Source organism: Carassius carassius, chromosome 47 (genome assembly GCF_963082965.1).
Source record: "Carassius carassius chromosome 47, fCarCar2.1, whole genome shotgun sequence".
NCBI classification, from domain to species: domain Eukaryota; kingdom Metazoa; phylum Chordata; class Actinopteri; order Cypriniformes; family Cyprinidae; genus Carassius; species Carassius carassius.
The window spans coordinates 12,867,978-12,889,152 of record NC_081801.1 but is presented as its reverse complement, the minus strand read 5'-3'; the positions used below and the strand labels follow the sequence as shown (position 1 = coordinate 12,889,152).

At 38.7% G+C, this 21,175-nt stretch overlaps 1 protein-coding gene across 5 annotated transcripts in view; it reads right to left on the bottom strand.

Annotated features, from left to right (window-relative positions):
- Positions 1-3,649: 3,649 nt before the first annotated feature.
- The window catches only part of LOC132130167 (cell adhesion molecule 1-like), a 305,793-nt gene continuing 288,267 nt past the window's right edge, over positions 3,650-21,175 (bottom strand). For all 5 annotated transcript variants that reach the window (XM_059541843.1, XM_059541844.1, XM_059541840.1 and 2 more), the window contains 2 exons: positions 5,529-5,654; positions 3,650-4,784 (listed from right to left, as the gene is read on the bottom strand). In XM_059541843.1, the coding sequence (XP_059397826.1) occupies positions 4,666-4,784; positions 5,529-5,654 (245 nt within the window). In that variant the 3' untranslated portion in view covers positions 3,650-4,665. The remainder of the gene's footprint in view (positions 4,785-5,528; positions 5,655-21,175) is intronic.

The window sequence follows — 21,175 nt, the reverse complement described above, 5'->3', positions numbered from 1 at the left end:
TACATTTTATGTGCCTTTTGTAATAACCAGGACTTTTAACTATTTCCCTCTAGGTGTCCAAATTCAGTTTCTGTGTTTCATGGAATCGAACAGCGAAACGATTTGAAATGACATGAGAGTGAGTAACAGATGACAGAACTTTCATTTTTTTTTGTGCAGTATCACTTTAAATCGCATCAGCTCAAGAAAATGTCAAAAAGTATTAAAATGTGTTTTTTAATCCAGATATAGTGTAACTTTACGGGCTCTGCTGTAACCTAGCAAAGCTACAGGACATGATGAAATCGCCTTGAGCCACGAAGCGCTCTCTTCTCTCCCAGATTTGGTTCTGTCTCTCTGGAACGGAGATGATTCCACGTGACATCTGTGCTCCTCTCTGCCTGTACCTTGAGATTCATCCTATCTGAGCAGAGGGTGACTTTGAGCCTTGGCTGTGTGACAACACTTGTGCTGAGCTCCTGCACAGGCAATCATAAACCAGGCATCATATAGAGGAAAGAAAAAAGAAAAAAAAAAGCTACAACTCAAGGTCAGCATCTGCAGAGTGTGTCGCTGAGATTGCCACTGGGCGGCGAGGTCAGGGTGCAGGCATACCTTAGAGAGATGTTCTTTCTGTAGGCTGCTTCGGTCGAAGTTCAGCTGAATAAAAGCACAATGCAGAAGGCAGAAGTGTGACAGAGCTGGAGAATGCCAAAGATAATAAGGAGATGTGAAACTGTGAGCCTCGACTGGATTTCGTGAACTCGCTGTAAAGCAAAAGTAAACTTTAAAGGCCAGTAAATGATCCTGGAGTGTTTTAGAAACCATCTCAATGTAATTGGAAATTAAATGAGATTACTAATGTATCTTTGGAAGCAAATTCAACACTCTTTGTGTGCAGAATTCTATATGATCACGCGGTATCTGATACATTCACTGGTCTAAAAAACATGCCAAGGATACTGAAATGTGAATAGTATTTTTATATAATATTTGAGCAACATTTAATATAACTCATTCTTTGAAGGGTTGTGAGAACAACCTGCATGGACGATGGTGGATCTCAAATTTTAATGCCACAAGTATTCTGTAGGATAAATGTACCACATTTTGCCAGTTTTTAAATCAATTCAGATCCCGCTGCGATGTATATCATTGTCGACAGCAAAATATATGTCTTTTCACTCATGCTTTCAGAAGTTTGACTTAACCTTTAAAAGATGAATAAGATTTTCATGTCATGTAACACAGGAAATAACACCACCAAAACCAAGCATTACTTTGAACATTAATTTCTTTTCTTTTTTATTAAGACAAGAACTCTCCATTTTTTTTCTTTTTTTTTTGTAAAAATGTCTAATATGAACAAATACAAAATGTGTATGGGAATGTGGATATCATTTTTTTTTCATTAATACACAGTAACATTGCCCAAGTACAGCAGAAAGACAAAAAATAACCAACCTAAAAACAATAAATGATAAACGTTCAAAACTTTCCAAACTATCTGGAACCAGAATGAGAAACATGTCGACTTTGATTTCAAAATGTTACTTCTTTGCCCCCAACTCACTCTCACGGCATTTCTGAACTATTTTACTTTTAGCCGAATTGGGGGTGAATTTGTATCATTTAATTTGTACATTTCCCACTGATGGTTAGATTTACAGGTGAACCTTCATGCTTAGTTTTTTATTTTGTTTCTTAAACCCATAAAATGATTACGTTTTATCATGAGAGCAGTTGGTTTGTCCTTTCCTGTCCTCTCCGTGTGAAGTAGGTCTAAAAAAAGATAATACTCAACATAGTGTGTACATTACATACACATTTTACAATGCACCAAATAAACAACAACAACAACAACAGAAAATACATAACACGTAGTTCTAACGTAAAATTCACCATTAGATTTGAGATCCAGCTTGATCCGGTTTGCATGTAATTTCCACTTTCTTAATCGGGGGCCATAACTTTGCATTCTACCTGAGATGCAAACATACCATTTATTGTACGTGAACCTGAGACAGGGCTTAAATTAATCTGTCAAGTTCAAATAAAAGAAATCAAGTTCCATCAGCATCGAACAAGGGGCACTATTAAAGCAACAAAATCAAACACGACAACAGAAATGACAAAACCGAAACCGTACCCAGTTCACATCTCAAAACAAGCACTTATATTTGGACACTTTCAATTAGACCTTTTTCAACTTGCTGTACAAGAGGACAAAACAGATCACTGGCGTAACCGTGTCTTCCCATCGACCGTCTGTCTTAAGTCCTCAGATGCCTACTAGAGTGGATTAAACCACATTAATCACATTAAAACAGGTCTAACATAACAAGCTGAACAAAATGTACATCGGCCCAGTCTAAATACCACAAATTAGTATACTGATGTCATGTCTCTCACATATGCAAAAGTGAAGAAGGGATGTCTGAAATCCTGTTCAGAAGCTGCCAGACCAAAGCTAAATGATGCTCACTAGTTAAGCACAAGCCACACAACTGTATATCTCAACTGCAACGGCAACCATCAAGCTGCAAGACATTCCCTCAGATTTATATTCTACGTCAAAAGTCCAAAAGCGTCCAAAGTGTTTCTCATGGTTAATGCACATACCCTAAAACGTCTCAGTAGATGCTTGTGTTTTTTTTAAAAAAAAGAAAAGAAATCAAACAAGAGTGTGTTTTCGCCCCTCAGCCCCGCAGTTTTATTTACACACTGAGGTTAAGTTCAGCAGGGCCTCAACTATGGCATTTAAGTTCACTTACACTACAGAGAGAGTCATGAGGAAATGAGAAGAAATACTTTTAGGAAAAGTACTTTAGTAATCTTAGCCACCTTACATTGTGTACGCTGCGTTTGCAGCTAGGCTCTGGTGAAATGTCTAATGCGCTCACAGGAGAGAAAAGAGTATGAGTTTTTTGGTTAGCGTCATGTGTTGATAACGACTGTAAATATAGGGGAATATCCACAAATGTGGCTAATTAAATTGTAGGTGGTTGTCCTAAAATATTTGGAATGTTTTTAAAAGCTTTTTCGACTTCTTTTTTTCAAACTGTATTGGTAATAAGACTGTTTCAGTCTCCATTCAAACTAACCTTATTTGAAGCCCAGGAATATTATGCATAAACAGGAACCCGGAGGAGCAACTTACAGCAATTATAAACAATAAAAGACACACAGTGTACACTTCAAGAGGAAATTATGTCGCCATGGTGCTTTTTCGCACCATCGAGTCTGGGATATTTGGGCAGTTTACATTTAAATACTAATATCACTAGGAAAAGCTAGCTGCGATTGCCACTATTCCCTCTGAGGAAGAACAAACAGGCAATTAACTTGACAGGCAATCATATACCATTACACACTTGTTGGACTGCTTAACATCAATGTCACATCCTCACTGACTCGCCTACAAACAAGATACACAAATGCAGATGTTTTTTGGCGCTTAAAATGCATTTTAAGGTAGTAAAGTTATAGTAATCAAATCATTTCCAAATCTTTTCTCTCTGTACATCTACAAACATGATGGTTGTGGCGCTTCCTCCCTTCAACCTAACAAAACAGGCTCTAAAACTCCAAAAAGTCTTGCTTTGACACTATTTTAGGTAGTAATTTACGTGTGCTAGAGGGTCATCTTCACCAGCCCTGCATGAAAATAAAACATAAGCCATAGCATTTAGACCTTTTTCAGTGACGGCGACTGTTTCGTCATTATGGCATGTGCGAAAACATTTCTGGATGAAAATGCCGAGGAAACCTAAGACATCGTTATACCAAAACAATAAATACCTGCAAGGGCTTTCGGTTGTGTGTAGCTGAGCAGAACGAGATGAGAAGCCTCCGAAGGTGCAGTGTAGCAGGAAGTGTTTGTCTGCACCTATGCTCATTCTGAGCGGTGGCAATTCTTCAAATGTACTGGCACATTCAGTATAAAAAAACAAAAATAAAACTGAATTAAACCGAAGATATAATCATTCTGCAGCGATGCAGATGCAGCCTGTCAGAATGAAAACAGGTGCAACGTTCAAGATCAATTCTCCGCCGGTCACATCAACTTATTGGGGGACTGGAAGGAAGGAAGCTGCTTGTACTTCCCTTCATGATGCTGCTGACTTGAGTAAATCAAAATGCTGTCATGTGATTAGGCCTGCTTAGTACAGAGGACATGATGTTTTGATGGAGATGCCCACAGTATGTGGGAATGTATTGAGGTGTGCGCTCATGTACCTTCATAGGAAAGCTGATATAGTGAAGTCAGAGATGGTGGTGTATGTGTGTTTTCAGGGAGGGGGGTTTGGGTGTGACACGATGGATGGCTTTTAAAGCATGACTAAGAAAAGAAATTCAGAGCAAGGCACAGAATTTTCTGCAAATGGTCAAGAAATGAATGAAAAATACCAGCAGTTGGGGAGGTGCTGTGTGTTGATGCTTTCTACACTCATATCTGGCAACGTCTGGTATCCTGCCCACCCCAAACCCCACCCCCGACCCTGATCCCATTGTATAACACAAATACCTACATCTTCTCAGCTGCCCATATAGCATTCTACTTCATTCAATCCCCAGGAAAGAAAATCAAACAAATAAACAAAAACTCTCCCACAGTTTCCCCATGCCCCGCCCCATCCCGCCCAAAACAAAACTAAATAGTAAGAACAACAGAGGCCTCGGGACTCAGATATAGTACTCTTTCTTCTCGTCCGAGTTGTTGTGGCCCCCTTCGGCGTTGATGATGGCTGTGTCGGCGTCCGCTGCATCATCTGCCCCCTTGGCTTCATGTGTGAAGTAGGTGCCTGTATGGGTTTCAAAGAAAACCGTGTTGATAAAAGCAATATCTCCAGCACCCCAGGGCCTCTGATTGATGCAATAGCGGGGTTTTAAAAGAGATTGAAGACCATATGGAGAAGCTTCTCTAATTTAGAGTGAGGGTCGATTCCAGGGACTTTACCTGACCATAAATAAGGCATTCGTTTAACCACGCTGCACTTGGTTGTCTTTCATGTGTGAGAACAACAGGTAATACGTCCCCAAATATGATAATAATAATCTGACCCTCTAGATACGAGCGCTATTAGATAGACAAGAAAAGAGACGAAAACGGAGTCTGACACACACTTAGAAAGATAAACCTGTTATTTGTGGCTAATAATTCAGGAAATTTCTATAAAATCCTCTCCAGGTTTGGGTTCAGTTTGACTTTGCGCTTTAGAATTAACCTTGGAAAGTGTTACAAGGTGGTGGGAATAAGCGATCCACTTCAAACTTCATTTCCGAATGGGATTATTCCCATCCTCTCAGTCTGTCGGGTGATAATGAAGGCAGTAGCCCTGATGAAAAGCGGAGATGCTGTGCCCACTTTATATTACAGAACACAACAGCACGGTGCACTCAGAGGGATAGCGGCCTTAATGTGGTCGTAGCCACGGGCCAATTGAAAGCACCTGCAGAGCTTCAACTATCTAGAATCTTATTCCAAATAATTAGAAAGTCTACTGACCTTGGCAATGTGCTGCAAGAAAGGCTGGGGGCTGAATTACCTTTGTGTCTTGCAAAGTATCGTCCCAAAACAATGAGAAGACACAACATGGCGAAGACCACAACGGCCACCACTCCTCCGATAACCGCATGATCCAATCTCTGTGCTTCTGTGTCCGCTTGTGAATCTGACAGAAAAGAGTCAAGAGATGATGTGTTACTTGCAAAAGAATCAACAAACAGTAGATATAACACTGCATATGAAGTCTGTTTATACTGTATAATGCATTATTAATGTGCACAAGTTTGGGTTCGGTAGGATGTTTCCATGTTTTCGAAAGAAGTATCTTATGCTCACCAAGGCTGCATTTATTTAATCAAAAATACAGTAAAAATGTCTATATGTCTATATGTATATTAAAATGTTCTCTTTTAATATATTGAAATGTATTTTATTCCCGTGATGGCACAGCTGAATTTTCAGCAGTCATTACTCCAGTTATAATAATTTTTTTCCAGGATTCTTTGATGAATAGACAGTTCAAAAGAATAGTATTTCTTAAAAAAAAGAAGAAAAAAAAGAAATCTCTTGTAACATATGCATAATATACAGTAAACGCTCTTACTGTCTCTTTTGATCAGTTTAATGCATCCTTGTTGAATAAAGTATCAAATCCTTTTAAAAAGCTTACGAATGTTTGTGTTTTAAATTATTAATTTGTATTATAGCTTTGGTTAAATAACATACAGCTGATAATGAGGTGAATTATAAGGTATTTTGAAAGTTTTATGCAGAAAGCAGGCTCTTTAGAAAGCCAAATTAAATTTTCTTCTTCTTTCTGTGATTCCATAATAGACCAAACACATTAGTATTAATCTTACTCAGATTAACTATAACAAGAAACTGGAAATATCAGATAATACATTTACAAAGTAATTAATAAAACTTTTGAGGAGAAAGAAGGGAATTTAGTTGGGAAAAGAGGAACATGTAGCAATCATATCGTAAACATATGAGATGGGATGAATTACATATGAAGAAATTTACATACAAAAGTTACATATGAAGATAAAAATGTTTTGTAATGTGAGTGTAAGAGATTTTAAATACAGCCTGCATTAGGCATTCAAGTATCTTTGAAATCCACCCTTCTGAATAAAAGCTCCAAACTATAGACAGGCACCAACAAACAGAACTGATGCAAACAGAAAGGGTGAGGGAAACTAGTTTACGAGTGTGAAAGTGGAGCTCTGAAGACACAGGCCTTGTTTATATTCTTCTGTCAACTACAGTCCTGACTATAGCTCAAACGAATCTGGCACAAACTGTGAGCCATCAGAAGCCAGAGCTAAAGAAATACACTTTGCCCTCAAGACTAAAAGTGCGAATCACAAGCAATTTTTAACAAAGATTTATTCCATTTCAGCCAGAGAAGAAGGCAGGCCTCCGAGACTGAAGAGAGTAATGATATGTGAAGTTTATTGATCAAGTGTAGGGATCCATGACAACCCAAACTTAATACTGGTTTGTGGACTTGATTGGTTCTTCACAGAGTAAAGGAGGAGCAAAATTTTTCATCAATATCTCACACTTGGCTCGGAAATTAAAGAGTTTGAAGAGAAGTACTGAGGGAAAATAGACAGGAGACATCGCTCTAGAGCCAGCCAACGAAAGACACGAAAGACCTTCATGTCACCAAGATAGTTAATTAACAACACATAAGATTTGTGCCACAGTTTTCTGTGCACAACAAGGGCTGTTTCATTTGGTCTTGTGGACTTTCAAAATATTTATTTTCTTCATGCTTTTTTTCATGATCTGAATTTGTGTTTCTATATAACATTTTAATGTGATAATTTCCCTATTTTAATATTGAAAGTCTGGGTCTGAATGTGGGTAAAACAATAAAATCTATAAATAAAAGGACTCTTCAAAGTAGCAAATTCAAATAACAGAGTAATGGTACAAAGTCTGTTTTAACCTGCACATAACATAATAGAAAAAGTTGATATCTGTCCGTTTGAATAAAAATCAACCTCTGGGAACACCCAACAGGGAAGAGAGCATGTGATCTCCCTGCTACATCTCACGGTCTAAGTGCGGTTTTATCGGTCTACAGGCTCATCCCCACTCCAAACATCTCACTCGATAAAGAAATGTGATGAGAAGGCAAAGGAAGCGTGGGGAAGGACGTCACGACTGAGCAATCTGACACTTGGTAATCCAGTCACGAGGAGTTGATCAGCCTTCTCTGTTTACCCACGGCAATCTCCCGCTCTCATCTGTGGCCTGAGCCCGAGAGCTGAGGGGATTTCCTGGGGGAGTTCAAAAAACAAAACCGGCAGGCCACAACTTATTAGAGGATAACGAAAAGCGAGAAAGCACAGAGCGGTTTGCTTGTACAACATCCCACCCAATCTCACCTCATAAACAACTCCTGTGTGAGAAGGGTGGGGGTGGGATTTAGGGATGATGCTGTGGCACTAACTGCCAAACCCAACAAAACATGACTTGATAAACCTAATAGGCTATTTTGACTTCAGATTTCCCTTTTTCGGAGGAAAGGCAGATTCAATTAAAGTCAGAGGGAATCGGCTTGACACCTAATTCACGCTTGTCAAAAGGAAGGGAGGGGGCTAAAGACATGCTTTAACACACATTCCTATTAAGATGTTAATGTGTACTGGACTAAAGGGATAAACAGACTAGGAATGGCAGAGATCGCTCTTCCCAGATCCACTTTTTTGCAAGATACTGTTGCTGGTTTGTTGTCTGCTTGGGTCATTCCATCACTGAATGGATTTGATAGAGATTAACATAACAGATGGAGTGAGGAAAGGGACAGGACTGTCTGTTCCCATCCAGCTTCAAGTCTTTTTAATGTCCTCTTTCTCCTCTCCACCCTCTACAGCCTGAAGATAAATGAAGGGGTGTTCTGAGCTGAGCCAGGGCGATGAGAAAGAAGATTGAGGCCTGCGATCGCGCTGGTGTGCCGGTCTGCCCTTAACACAATGACTGCACCCTAATTCAATAAGAGTCCACTGTGAACCAACAGTTTGGCTAATGTGTAATTCGAGAAGCAGATGGTTTAGAAATGAGTAATTCTCAAGCAACCTCCTCTAATCTCAGCAGCCATTTTGCCTCCGGAATATTCAGTAATTCCAAGAAATTGGCATCTTAATGAAACCCTAGAAATTTGCTCTCATCTCAATTTGACTAGACGGAGTCATATAATTACACGTATTGCATGATGCTTATGGAAGAATCATTACCATAAACAGTATTCCTGTTTAACGTTTATGACTGCAGAATAAGAGACCGGAATAAGCAATTACCCAGTTGGATAAGTGAAGGAGAGCGAGTGAGTGTAGGATTATTAACTGAGGCTAGATGGAAAGCATATGTACATTGTCCAAAAAGTGGCAAGAGCAAGTGCCATCGGGGCACTGATAAAAGCCGACTTTGATCTGATCCGGACAAACTAGGTCTGAGATGGAGTCCGATTTTTCTGTATTGGCATTCATGGGAAGCTCATCCAAGGTCAGCGCTAAAGGATAACTGCAATTTGGAGTGTGCCGTTGTATCGTACGGCAACTCCAGCTACTGCAATGAATCGCTAGTCAGATCTGACACTCATCCAAGAGTCCACGGTCTCCAGTTTCTGAAATATCTCTTCCTGTGGTGAAGGAGGATTGCTGTGAGCTCTCAAGGTTCACACCTTAGGCTGCTGGAGGTGGTGTTGAGAAATATGATATAGGAGAGAGAGAGAACGAGAGAGAGAGAGAGAGAGAGAGAGAGGGAGGAAAAGAGCTTCATCAGTGTTGAGACGATGCACTAAGCATGTTTTTTGCTTGAAATGGGGTAAATCACCTGGCTGGAGTTGACACCTTCTGCCAAACTACAGTGAGAAGACATGATAAAAGATCCTATCAGCTTTGCTGTTCCGCTGAACAGTTTTCCCTGCAGAAATGATAATTCTTCGCCACCTGATATACAAAAAACCTGAATATTCTCTCATTTTGCACTGCTGCACTCTAATCCAGTTACGTTAAGATGAAGTTATCACATTCAAACACGCAGACCTTTATGTAACTTGTCATTAGACTCCCTGTTTCGTGCTTCAACGTAGTTTACAGCTTTGGCTGGCAAATTGAAAAGAATATCTAATCTAACACCTCGGCCTCCAGTGTTGAGGAGTAACTGAAAGTAGTGACACAACTAAATTGACTACATTTTTCAGTAGCTGAGCTGCTTAAACAATATGGTTGCTTTTCCACCCAAATGCTATTTTCAAAATGATCTAAAGACATAACCACATACTGTACATATATCATTATATAACTATAAAGTCCTTATTTCAATTATATAATGTAATTATAATATAAATGATCATTTATAAAAATATATATTTATAATCAAAGTTCATTTGTGTGAATATAATTTATAAATAAAAATTATGTAATGTAGTTATATAACTGTATGTAAAAACATCTTGCCTACTTTACCTTAAATGTAGATAGTTAGTACTTTTTAATATAAATAAATTATTTATTTATAAAATTATTTATAATTAAACGTGTGTGTGTGTGTGTATATATATATATATATGTTACTAGCTACTTGTTACTAGGGTGACCACCTGCTAATAAGCCCAAGGGGGGACAAGGGGTACGTTTCTGAGGGACAATGTGGGACACCCCATGGACAGACTCACTGATAGTGGTTTACCCATTTCTAGCACATACCATCTTACATGGTATATTAATAATGCCCTATTCCCCTAAACATGTGTAATTGCTGATGTATGCTCATGACAGAATTGACAGATGCACTTCCACTTACGATTTACTTTAGCTATTTTATTAATTTTTCATTACAATTTATTCACTTTAAATAAATTCTAATATAAAATTATAGGATTAAAATGAATTGTAGTTGCTCAACACCACAGGAAAAGTAAAAAAAAAAGTCTGACATCACAACTCAAGGGAAGGGAATTCACTCATTCACTAATCCCTATATAGTGTATGGCAGTTGAGTTCACTATATCAGGAAGGAGTGAATAAATAAATAAGTGAACGGATTCGGACAGTGACGTATAACCTACACTGCGCGTGAGACTTGGAGCTGTTGCAAAAACATTGCCATGTGTACTTTTATATTACATCTACCTAATTTTAGAAAATTATACTAATAGCAATAATATTCTAAATTACTTTATATTGCAGTTATACATACCTCCCGCGTCAGCTTTGTGGTTTCATCGATAGTATATAGTAATAATAATATATATATATATATATATATATATATATATATATATATATATATATATATATATATATATATATATATATATTGTAATGCTTTTATGTTTATAATCATTAATTGCTATTAAAATAACGTACTGAGAACAAAAATAAACACACATAAACGTTCATAATTATGTATTTATTACTTTTAGTATCTTGACACTTGCTCAAGCAGCGTTTTGAGCTCAGATAAGATGGTTGTTGAGCGTCCACAGGCGACTGTTAATTTTACATCGGAATACACTACCTGTTATTAACGGAAAAATGTAAATTATCCACCAAATTATGATTTTTGTAAGTTAACAACGATGCCACCTCATTAAATTAGTCAAATAGTAAACTGAGTTATTGCCTACATAACATATTTTAATATAAATAATGTAGGAAAAACGTTAAAACAGAAATAATAAAGATGTAAACTTCATCTCTCATTCAAACTCGCTCGCTCCCGCTCTCGCAGTAGCGTGCTGAACTGTCAAGTAATGTTTGTTTGTCTGCCTGGGGCTCGAGGATATAGAGCCATCAACTTTTTTTGAGCAAGCATTGATTTTGCGTGACACAGTCTCAATTTGCGGGACGCATGAATTGGGCTTCAAACGCTGTGCGCGCACGCGCTACGCGGGACGGGTGGTCACCCTACTTGTTACTAGTTCGAATGGTTTTTCATTTTTTAAATGGGTAATATTACAGTAGTTTATCCTACAGTACATACAATAATTCATCCTCAAAAAATGAAAAAAATACAAATAAATCACAACTGCGTTTCAGAGTTTCAAAGCAAAGCCATTGGGAGAAAAACACAAATCGAAAAATACTGATGTTATAGACATCCTTCCATCGCTGCTCAGCCCTATTTCACACAAGCACAAAGCAGAGCCAAAACACAAAGCTGACATTTAATTCTGATGTTCAAAGTCTAAATGAAGACAAAGGGTGGAGAAAAGAGAATGAGAGCAAACAGAGCCCTGCATGATGCCGGGACCTTGAGTTATAAGCGAAATACCACAGCAAAAGCAATCTGGACGGAAGGAGGACAAGACGTGTCTCTGAGGGGCTTGAGGTGAGGACCCTAAGGGCCGAAGTGCCGCAACACATCTCTTCTTCAAGAAGTCATGCTTGCTGGTTTGAAAAAATCTCCCATGACAATAAAGTGTGATAGCTGGATTGACTTCAGGGGTCATCTGTCCCATCAACACCACCGAGGAAGACAGTCTCAGATTCTCAGTCAAAAACAATGGTATGGATGAGTCTGTGGCCACTAGTGCACAAGTAACATTGTCTCTTGTGTGGACACCCAGATATTGAACCAGCACTTATTGATTCCACTCCTTTTGTCTCCATCAGTGTTGACATTTTCAAGAGTGGAAGACTTTTAAAGAATGACCCAAAATAAGCTTCTTTTGTGTCTTCACCCTATCTTTCTATCATATCTTCCTATTTAAACCAGTACAAGAGCATCTTTTGAGAGTAGACAGAAATAACAACAATCATTGACAAGAACAGACAGCAGAACTGGGGTTTCGATCCTGTTTGCCATGACAAAAGGTTAGAAGTGTACAGCTCATATTCAGAATGTTCAAAGGCAGTTGGAGAACGCATTACGCTGACGGTTTACGCCTCACTGTTCTTAGCACAGGTGCGAGGAGGAGATATGCAGCCATTTTCTTCATGAGTTGAGCCGGTGGCTACACTTGATCTTGCACTCATAGTCAATTACCTCACTTCCTCAGGAAAAAGCTTCTGTTGTTTTATCGTCTTGGACTCAGGCAGTCATTGCCCACTTCTAACAACTTTCTCAAAAGAAGCCCAAGCAGCAACAGATACTGTTCTCCACTGGAGATTTGAAATGAACTTTGCTGTGGCTCAATGGGTATCCACATACGTCAACATATATCTTTTAATTTTTTTGTCCTCATTTATTTTTCTTTCATTTTCCTAATTCTTTTTCAGATTATTTGGTTTGAATAAAAACAGTTTGGCTTTTATTAAGCAAGGATGCATTAAATTTTATAAAACAATACAGTAAAGATAAAAGATGTTTATTTCAAATAAATGCTGCAGAACAACTGTTTTCGACATTGATAACAAATGTTTCTGAAAGATCAAGTGACACTGAAGACTGGAGTAATGGATGCTGGCTGGAAATTCAGCTTTGGCAACACAGGAATACATTTCATTTGAAAATATATTAAAATAGAAAACAATTATTTTCAATTGCAATAACTGGAGCATAACTATAAAAAATATCTTTCATAAACAATTTTGACAAAGCCCTGTGATCACATGATTAGGCTCTAATTATACAGCTCTACACAAAGCCATTTTATTGATTCCAAGTCATACCATGCATTCAGCCTTTATCTACAACTATCGTACTGAGCTGCACCATCACTGGTAAATTAAAGCCTCACGATTTTGCCAATAATCCATATATTAAAGAAAAATAAGTACTTCATAATCAATTTGTGATGATGTAGGTGGCAGATTATATCATTTATTGCCATGCAAAAGGCCAGTTGTTGCTCCGTGTTTGTCCTTCATGTTTTAATAAAGTTTAATAAAACCCTCCATTCAGAAATCTCATTAAATTCAAGCAGCATCTATTCACTCACAAAACTTCCACATCAAAATGTCTCCTTTGGGAGAAACACAAGATGCGAGCCATTGTTCAATAAGCTTTCAATCACTTATGATGTACTGACAGCCAGAAACCAAACACCCAAAATCTTGCCTCAAATCGCATTATGAAAAAAAAGCAGTTACTCTGCATCAGATTTATATGTTTTGACTCTGAAAAGGAAGTAAAGTCTGTGGCAATTTTCTTAATTCTTCTCTCTCCCTATGCCATTTCCATGATGGAGGGAAATGCTCCCTCTCTCTACATGGGGAGATAAGATACTGCACTTCACTGCATTTTATTTTTACTTAGTATTGCTGTTAGACTAAGTGATAGCTAAAGTAAAAGATGTTCTAGATTGAAAGGTGGCTCACAAAAAAAGAAAAAGAAATAATGTGACAACAGCGAATGGTGGGCAAGGTGGCTGTTGATGGACTTCACAAGACAACTTGTGTTAATGTGTTTTCACTCCATATTGAGAAAAATAAATCACCTTGAAAAAAAAATAAAAATATTCAGGGTGACCCCGTCCACGGGCAACGGAACCTATCACACTCACTCAAGCACAATCGATTTGACAAGGAGGGAAAAGTCTACCCTCTGGGCAACGAAAGTGTCTCATTTCAAAGGATGTGTTGATTTCAAAGACAGCAGATCTTCTAATTAGATCCTCTAATCTTGTAATTAAGCAAAAGTGATTGCAATGGTGAAAGTGTGAACAGATTGGAATGAAATTGCTCTGCTCTTGGGCCTGTGGTCGGATGGATCACAGATGTGTTATTGCAAACCCTGTCTATATTTACCTGTTTTTTCAGCCCAGCAGCAGCAGTCCTGTGCTGTAATGGAAATTTAATTAAAAATCTCATTGACCCCCTGTGTTGCAGTCACCCCGATCGGAGGCTTTTGTATAATGCTCAATTTTGCTATAGCCACTTAGAATTAATGCGTATGCAGCAGTCTTGTGCCATAAAATTGGTTTTGAATGTATTTTACCTGAAGGTATTTCAGTGTTTTTGAACATAGGAAGTTATTTTGTACTTTAAGGGCAATGGATATTGGCAAATCGAAGATTTGTTTTCTGTTCTGTAAACAAAAGTCTCATAGTCCAGTGGAATTTCCAAAGCAATCTTTGAAAAGAAAATCAATCATGTTGGCAGAGGCAAAATGAAGTTGAAGTAAAAGTCATAAACAGAAAGATTAATCACTCTCTTGTAACCTTTTTGCTTCCTTTTGTGTGGCCGGTATGAAGAAGCTTGAGATAAAGGGTGTCTTGGGTTTCTTCAGACAAATCGCTGATTAGCCATTACACTCAAGCATTGCCTATTGTTGATGATAAACAACTGGTTATATTTAATAAAATTTTACTGTAGTCATTCCTTTTTGTCTGTTCCTGTCTCAAGCTCCATCAGCATTAACACGTATGGCAGCCTCTGCTGATTTATAGTAACAGTACACAGAGGGGGACAGAACTGGGCCATGGGGGGCGTTTGGAGGCAGGACATGGAATGAGGGCAACCGTTACAAGCTGCTTAGATGCCACGGATTTTGAGCTTGACAGGTGCGCCTGAGGCGTACTCGTGGATGACGAATCAGAACCTTTGGTTAAGAGATACTTGATCATTTGTACTTTCAGTACGGCCATGTTTTTTCTTTGGCTTCTCTTCGTCTGCCCTTCAAACATCAATAAATCCTCAGGCTGCTTCGGCTGTTTTTGTGGACTAACTCGCATTCACAACAATCCAGCATTATGCAAATCTGGGAACAACACATTCGGCACAAGGGACTCACGTTGTTCCATTCTGTGAGAAGCAGGGGAAGTGAAGTTTGTAAGAGCTAATCCAGGATAAGATGTCCCTTCCAGGGAACCGTACAAAGCCATGGGCGAGATGGGTGCATTCCTCAGATGCCGCTTCCCTCATTTCCCTCAAGCTTAGGGATCAGTGTTAATTCTTCCCCCTCAGTCGCCAGGAAACTGACAGAGCCAGACAGCATCCGATCGCCTCGGGCAGAGCACAGGCGCAAACTCCACTCAACAAGCCAGGGTCATCCACGGAGCAGAGATCTGCCTCCCACCCTCTCGCTGATTTTATCAGAGCCAACGAATAAATGGCTTTGAATGACACAATGAGCCTTGCGACAGTAGTGAGAAAGTGTTGAATAAAATATACCATGTCATGTAAGGGGAACATATCTGGCAGAGCCCCTGCAACCTCATTTTGTGTGGCTTCTAGCGAATTTCTGTCGCTTTGAGGGCTAACTGTGTTATGCTGTATCTCCATCACAGCAGGTAAACCAGTTCCTGATGGTGTAAATGAAAACCTTTGGCTGGTAGACTAGAGGAAGCCCGCACAGGTGTCCATCTAATACAGTCCTCACATAAAAGGTTAGTCTGCTCTAGCTTCAATGAATCTGAAGCTGGAGAGAGAAAAGTTCCCTTGCTCTCAGCGTGAGCTTTCTGGCCAGCTATAGCTATATAGACAGCGGGGAGGAGATTATAGATGTTCAAACATTTATTTTTTCATCAGCCAGCTGGACTACTAAGAGTTATGTTTCATGTAAGACTTGCCCATGGACACTTAATTGCTAAATAAAAGAGGCAGGATGGACAACATAGTTTCACTTAATAATAGCACTTAATAACAGTGCTAATGCACCTTTTAGGATTTTGTTTTTCTTTAATTTTTTTGAGACTAGTCTAGTCTAATATAATATAATATAATATTAATATAATATAATATAATATAATATAATATAATATAATATAATATAATATAATATAATATAATAAAGTGCAAAAAATTGTGATTAAAAAATGTCAAATGTATAATTTGATATTTATAATTATTTTAATTGTATATTTTCACATAGTTTAGTTATTTTTAATCATTAGAAAATTATTTTTATTATTGTACATTATGTGTAATAATAAATTACTTCTGAAATATTTTAAAATAAATAAATATAAAAATACAACATATTAATAAATACATATAAAAAAGTATAAACTACACATCAAATTAGAAATGTAAATATAAATAAAAACTAAATAATAAAAACAATACAGATTCATATTTTTTTTGTGTTTGTGTGTGTTAAGGCTAGTCAAAATTCTGGCAGGGCACGTAGCAAAAATCCTAACCATGGGCCCTGCTGCATAAATGAGGAATGTTATTTCCAATTAGGCTTGAGTACTGAGACTGTCTGTGACTGCTGGGAGATTGAAGCCATCTCAAACCCATGTTATTTCTTCCGTCTAGACTGGCCCATGTGTGCTGGCTCTCTATGTTCCTACTTACTAGTCAGTAGAGGAGAGTGCCGAGCGGAGAAAGGAGTGCCTTTGCCATCCCAAATACTCTACTTCTGTTAATACTGCGCAACTCTCAGACTAATTACTGCAGCATATGCACGTCACCTGCGAGGCCCCTGCAGGCAGTCCTGAAGGTGCCTCAGAGCCCTGCCTCAGCCATACACATGCCAGCATTACTCCAAACCCCGCTCATCAGAAACACTACACACTGCAGTAGAGCACCACTGACAGCCATACATCACTCACTCAAACTAAGCATGTGTGGCTGCAAAAGAAGAGATATGAGAGAAAAAGGTCTGTAAAAGTCTGCAAAGGAGGCGACCCTTGAAGCTGCAGAAGTACTCATTCCTGTTGATTGATGAAAGCCCTGGTCGTGATGGCATCCAAATATGACAATTCGGGGACATTAAAGGCGCCAACTCTTCTGCTTCACCTGCTGCAGTCCAGCTGGGAACAAAGTGGTCATTATCCCACTGTATGCTGCTACGGCGCTCCCTGTGGTTCAGAATCTGCTCAATTATCTTCTCCTCCTGGGCTAAGGCTGACAGGCGTGTTGGCAGGTGTGTCCTTTCCATCCTGTTCACCTCTCCTACTGGAGGATTAGAGAGCGAGGGGGGCATCGACTAACGTTACGGCTCCAGAGCTGTTAACGGCATTGCCCTTTCATGCCCGCTGGACAGACGAGCGATGAAAGAGCAAATGCTCGTCTTTGCAGATGACCAGGCCTCAGATGACCTCAAAATACAACTGTCCCGAAGAGAGGGCACCATCTGTCAGAGCTTTTCCAATGAGTATAATCAGAACAAAAATGCAGAATGATGCATTTGATGGAGGGAGATGATACAAATTAAAAGTTCCAGTGTGTTCATCAGCAACATCAGCGCTCTCAGGAAACCTCTCACCCAGTCAATTTAGAGGACAAGAACTAAGAAGAATTATTTGCAATCAGTAGATGCATATTCTCGTTTCCATGAACATCCACTCAGATTCAGACATTTCTTGTGTGCTGTCTTTTCCTATACATGAAAGGAATTCAGATCAGAGTGTCTGAAAACAAGATGTTAAGTAACACTAGCTTTACTATGCCACAACAGACTGGGGAATCGTCATGGTGACTGCTTTGAGAGGATGAGGGAGAGCCAGCTAACATTGGCATGTAAAACAGCTTCACATCAGAGGTGGCTGAAGTTCATGTCAAACAGCGGCTTAGATTTACCGGTGAAAGAGAAAGGGAGAGACAGGCTTAAATAAGTCCTAGCTTAATTTTAGCACTATGTCTGACACTCACAGGTTTTAATTCGTCCTTTTCTAAAGCCAGCTATTTATTTGAGAGGCTTTGTTTCACAAAGGACATTCTCTTTAGCATTCACAGGACAAAAATGTAGATTTAATTCATTTCTGCCATTATGAAAAGTGTGACAGAGGTGTGGTCACAGCAACCAGAAAAATGAAAGCCATTATTACATCCCTACTGAAAAGACCCGCTCCTTTATGAAAAGGCAGACTCAGTCATATGGAGGACGAGGACTGAAAAGTTTTACTTTTATAATTACGAGCAAATTGTCTTCCAAACTGGTTGGCCAGACTGGAGTGATTTTCCATTTGTTGCAATCATGGGCAAACAAAGCAGTTATTTTACACCTGGTTTCTTACAGACTCTTGGCCGCATTGTTACTTAAGGCACATCATCAAAAGATGCCACCGTCATGTTTACCGAGCCCAGCCTCGAACATGTTGTGTGGTGCGACACCGAACAAAGGATGATGAAATGACAAGAATAAGTGTGTTCAATCATCCTCTTTGGAAATGAGCAGGAATGAGGAGAACGCCTGGATGGAGTGATATATAGAGAGAAGAGAAAGAGAGAGCCAAATGGAGGACCTACTGAATCCCAATTCACTCCAGATCCTGAGAAAAAATAAATAAATGAGATCTACATATATTGCTTTGAAAACAGTGACAAGATGGGAATAAAGGACAAGATGGGAATAAAGGAGAGGCAGGCAGAGAAGAGTGTGACTGTAACGCAATGGGTCAAGTGAGGTGAGGTGTGATTAATAATGAGGATGCCAGTGTGTGATGATGATACAGTAAGTGTTAGGTAGGGTTGCTGAAATGCTGATAAGAATTTGATCTATCTGACCCTTCCAACCATGTTTCTTCTAGTCTGAAATTTAAAAAAATAAATATAGTTAATATTTAATGTTAATAAATTATTACATTATTAAATTGATTGATTATAACCACAACAACATCAGCAAACAACCAAAATTATATATATTATTATTAATAAGTATTATTATTATTATTACATTTTACTTTTGCATGTGAAAATGAAAAGACAAAACAGAATGACATCATAGTTAATAACATTATATTTCAAATAAAATACATAAGGTCGTTACATCAATAAATACCGGTGTATAGTAATTGTCAGGGTAGGGTGCGGGGATGAATTCAAATGCAGACAGAATGCTCTCACACGATTTATTGGAGACAAAACAGAAAACAAAACCCACGAGGGGGCAAAACAAGGGCAAGACTGACGAGAAATAAACTAGACTAACACTTGACAAAATACACTATAACAAAAACAGGATCACACTTCTACTTAGACAAGACTTTCAATAGACTTACTTACAGGCAGATCTCACATAGATTGACACGCAATGTTAGACAGTATTTAACAATATTAGACAACAGGTAGCAACAGTTGGCAACGTTTGATAATGAACCCACAAAGGGACAGAGAAAAACACGAGGTTATAAGGGAGGCTACTAATGAACACAACAGGTGGAACAGGTAAATCAATGATGACAAAACTAGGGTAACAAGGGGGGCGGGGCAAGGAAACGAGACAACACAAGAAAAAAAAGAAAAAAAAAAGAAAGAAAAGAAAGTGAAGTGACATTCAGCCAAGTATGGTGACCCATACTCAGAATTTGTGCTCTGCATTTAACCCATCCGAAGTGCACACACACAGAGCAGTGAACACACACACACACACACTGTGAGCACACACCCGAAGCAGTGGGCAGCCATTTATGCTGCGGCGCCCGGGGAGCAGTTGGGGGTTCGATGCCTTGCTCAAGGGCACCTAAGTCGTGGTATTGAAGGTGGAGAGAGAACTGTACATGCACTCCCCCCACCCACAATTCCTGCCGGCCCGGGACTCGAACTCACAACCTTTCGATTGGGAGTCCAACTCTCTAACCATTAGGCCACGACTTCCCCAAAGACAAGGCCATGTGCTTGTACACAAAACACGGGCCTGTCATGATCCTGCCACAAGACTAGAGAAAAATCAGGACATGAAGGCAGAATCATGACAGTAATACAATAATATTCACCAATAAAGTCATAGCTGGATCTTTAGTTTATAACATTAACAATGTTACCTAAACCTAGGTAATATTGCTAATTTGTGCACAATAAGACTATTAAAATTTATATAAAAAAATATTGCTTAAGTAAATAACTAATTTATACTAAACAAAATAATTAGTGGATTCATGGTGTCTTTAACTTCACAAGCCATTATAAAATGTGCATATTTTGCAAAGCCGGCAAGGTTAATTATTTAGCAAAATAGTGTGCAGACAAAAAGAGTAAATACATAAATAAGACTGTTTTCTGTGCAACTGCTGTAGCTTTCTGTTCTAGCAAGGAATCTTGCTCACTATGTCAGCCTCCTACCTCAACCTCTGCTAAAAAAACCCTACTTATTGCCTGAACAGCTTGTTGCTAGGCTACACCAGAGAGGGTAAAAAAGACTGTTATCAGAGAGAAGAGAAATCTCCTGAACAGTGAGAGTAGCACACCCAGGAAAATAAGATGGTAAACAGAGTATGTGCATCAGCTACAAAAGTGAACCACATAAAACACAAAAGGTGTGACAAGATGCAAATGACAGGATCTTCTGAGGAGGAACATAGACACTTTGCTCTGCCATCATAACCTGCTCTCTGCGCTAGTTTAAACTAGATGTCTTTATTCTGAAAACAATGTGACTTAATTCTCGTGCATTGTGCTCGTTTTATACTCGTTTCAAACCCAAAACAAGCATCTGAACATGAACAGAAACACATATTTGCAACAGGTCAGGACACCAATTCCACAGTTGGATTAAAGAATGGAGAAACATGGAGAAACAAACAAGGCATTTCTTTGTCGATTTCAATAATTAGAGCGAGTAAAGAAAGCACTGAGATGACTACTTTTTCACCATCCCACAACAACATAAAAGCCAGACCAAAAAAGCTCCATGTCACAACTATAGAACACAAAGATAAGAAGCACTACATTTGAAAAACTAATTTGTTTCATAAGACAAACCCCCCTGGAATCACCTTATGTTCTCTTAGCATGAACGAAAACCTTTTGTAAGATCAAAAACTGCTTTGGATTATTGGAAAGCGTACAGTGATTCAGTTTAATATTGCTGCCAGGCTGATATAACTGTACAAAGTTA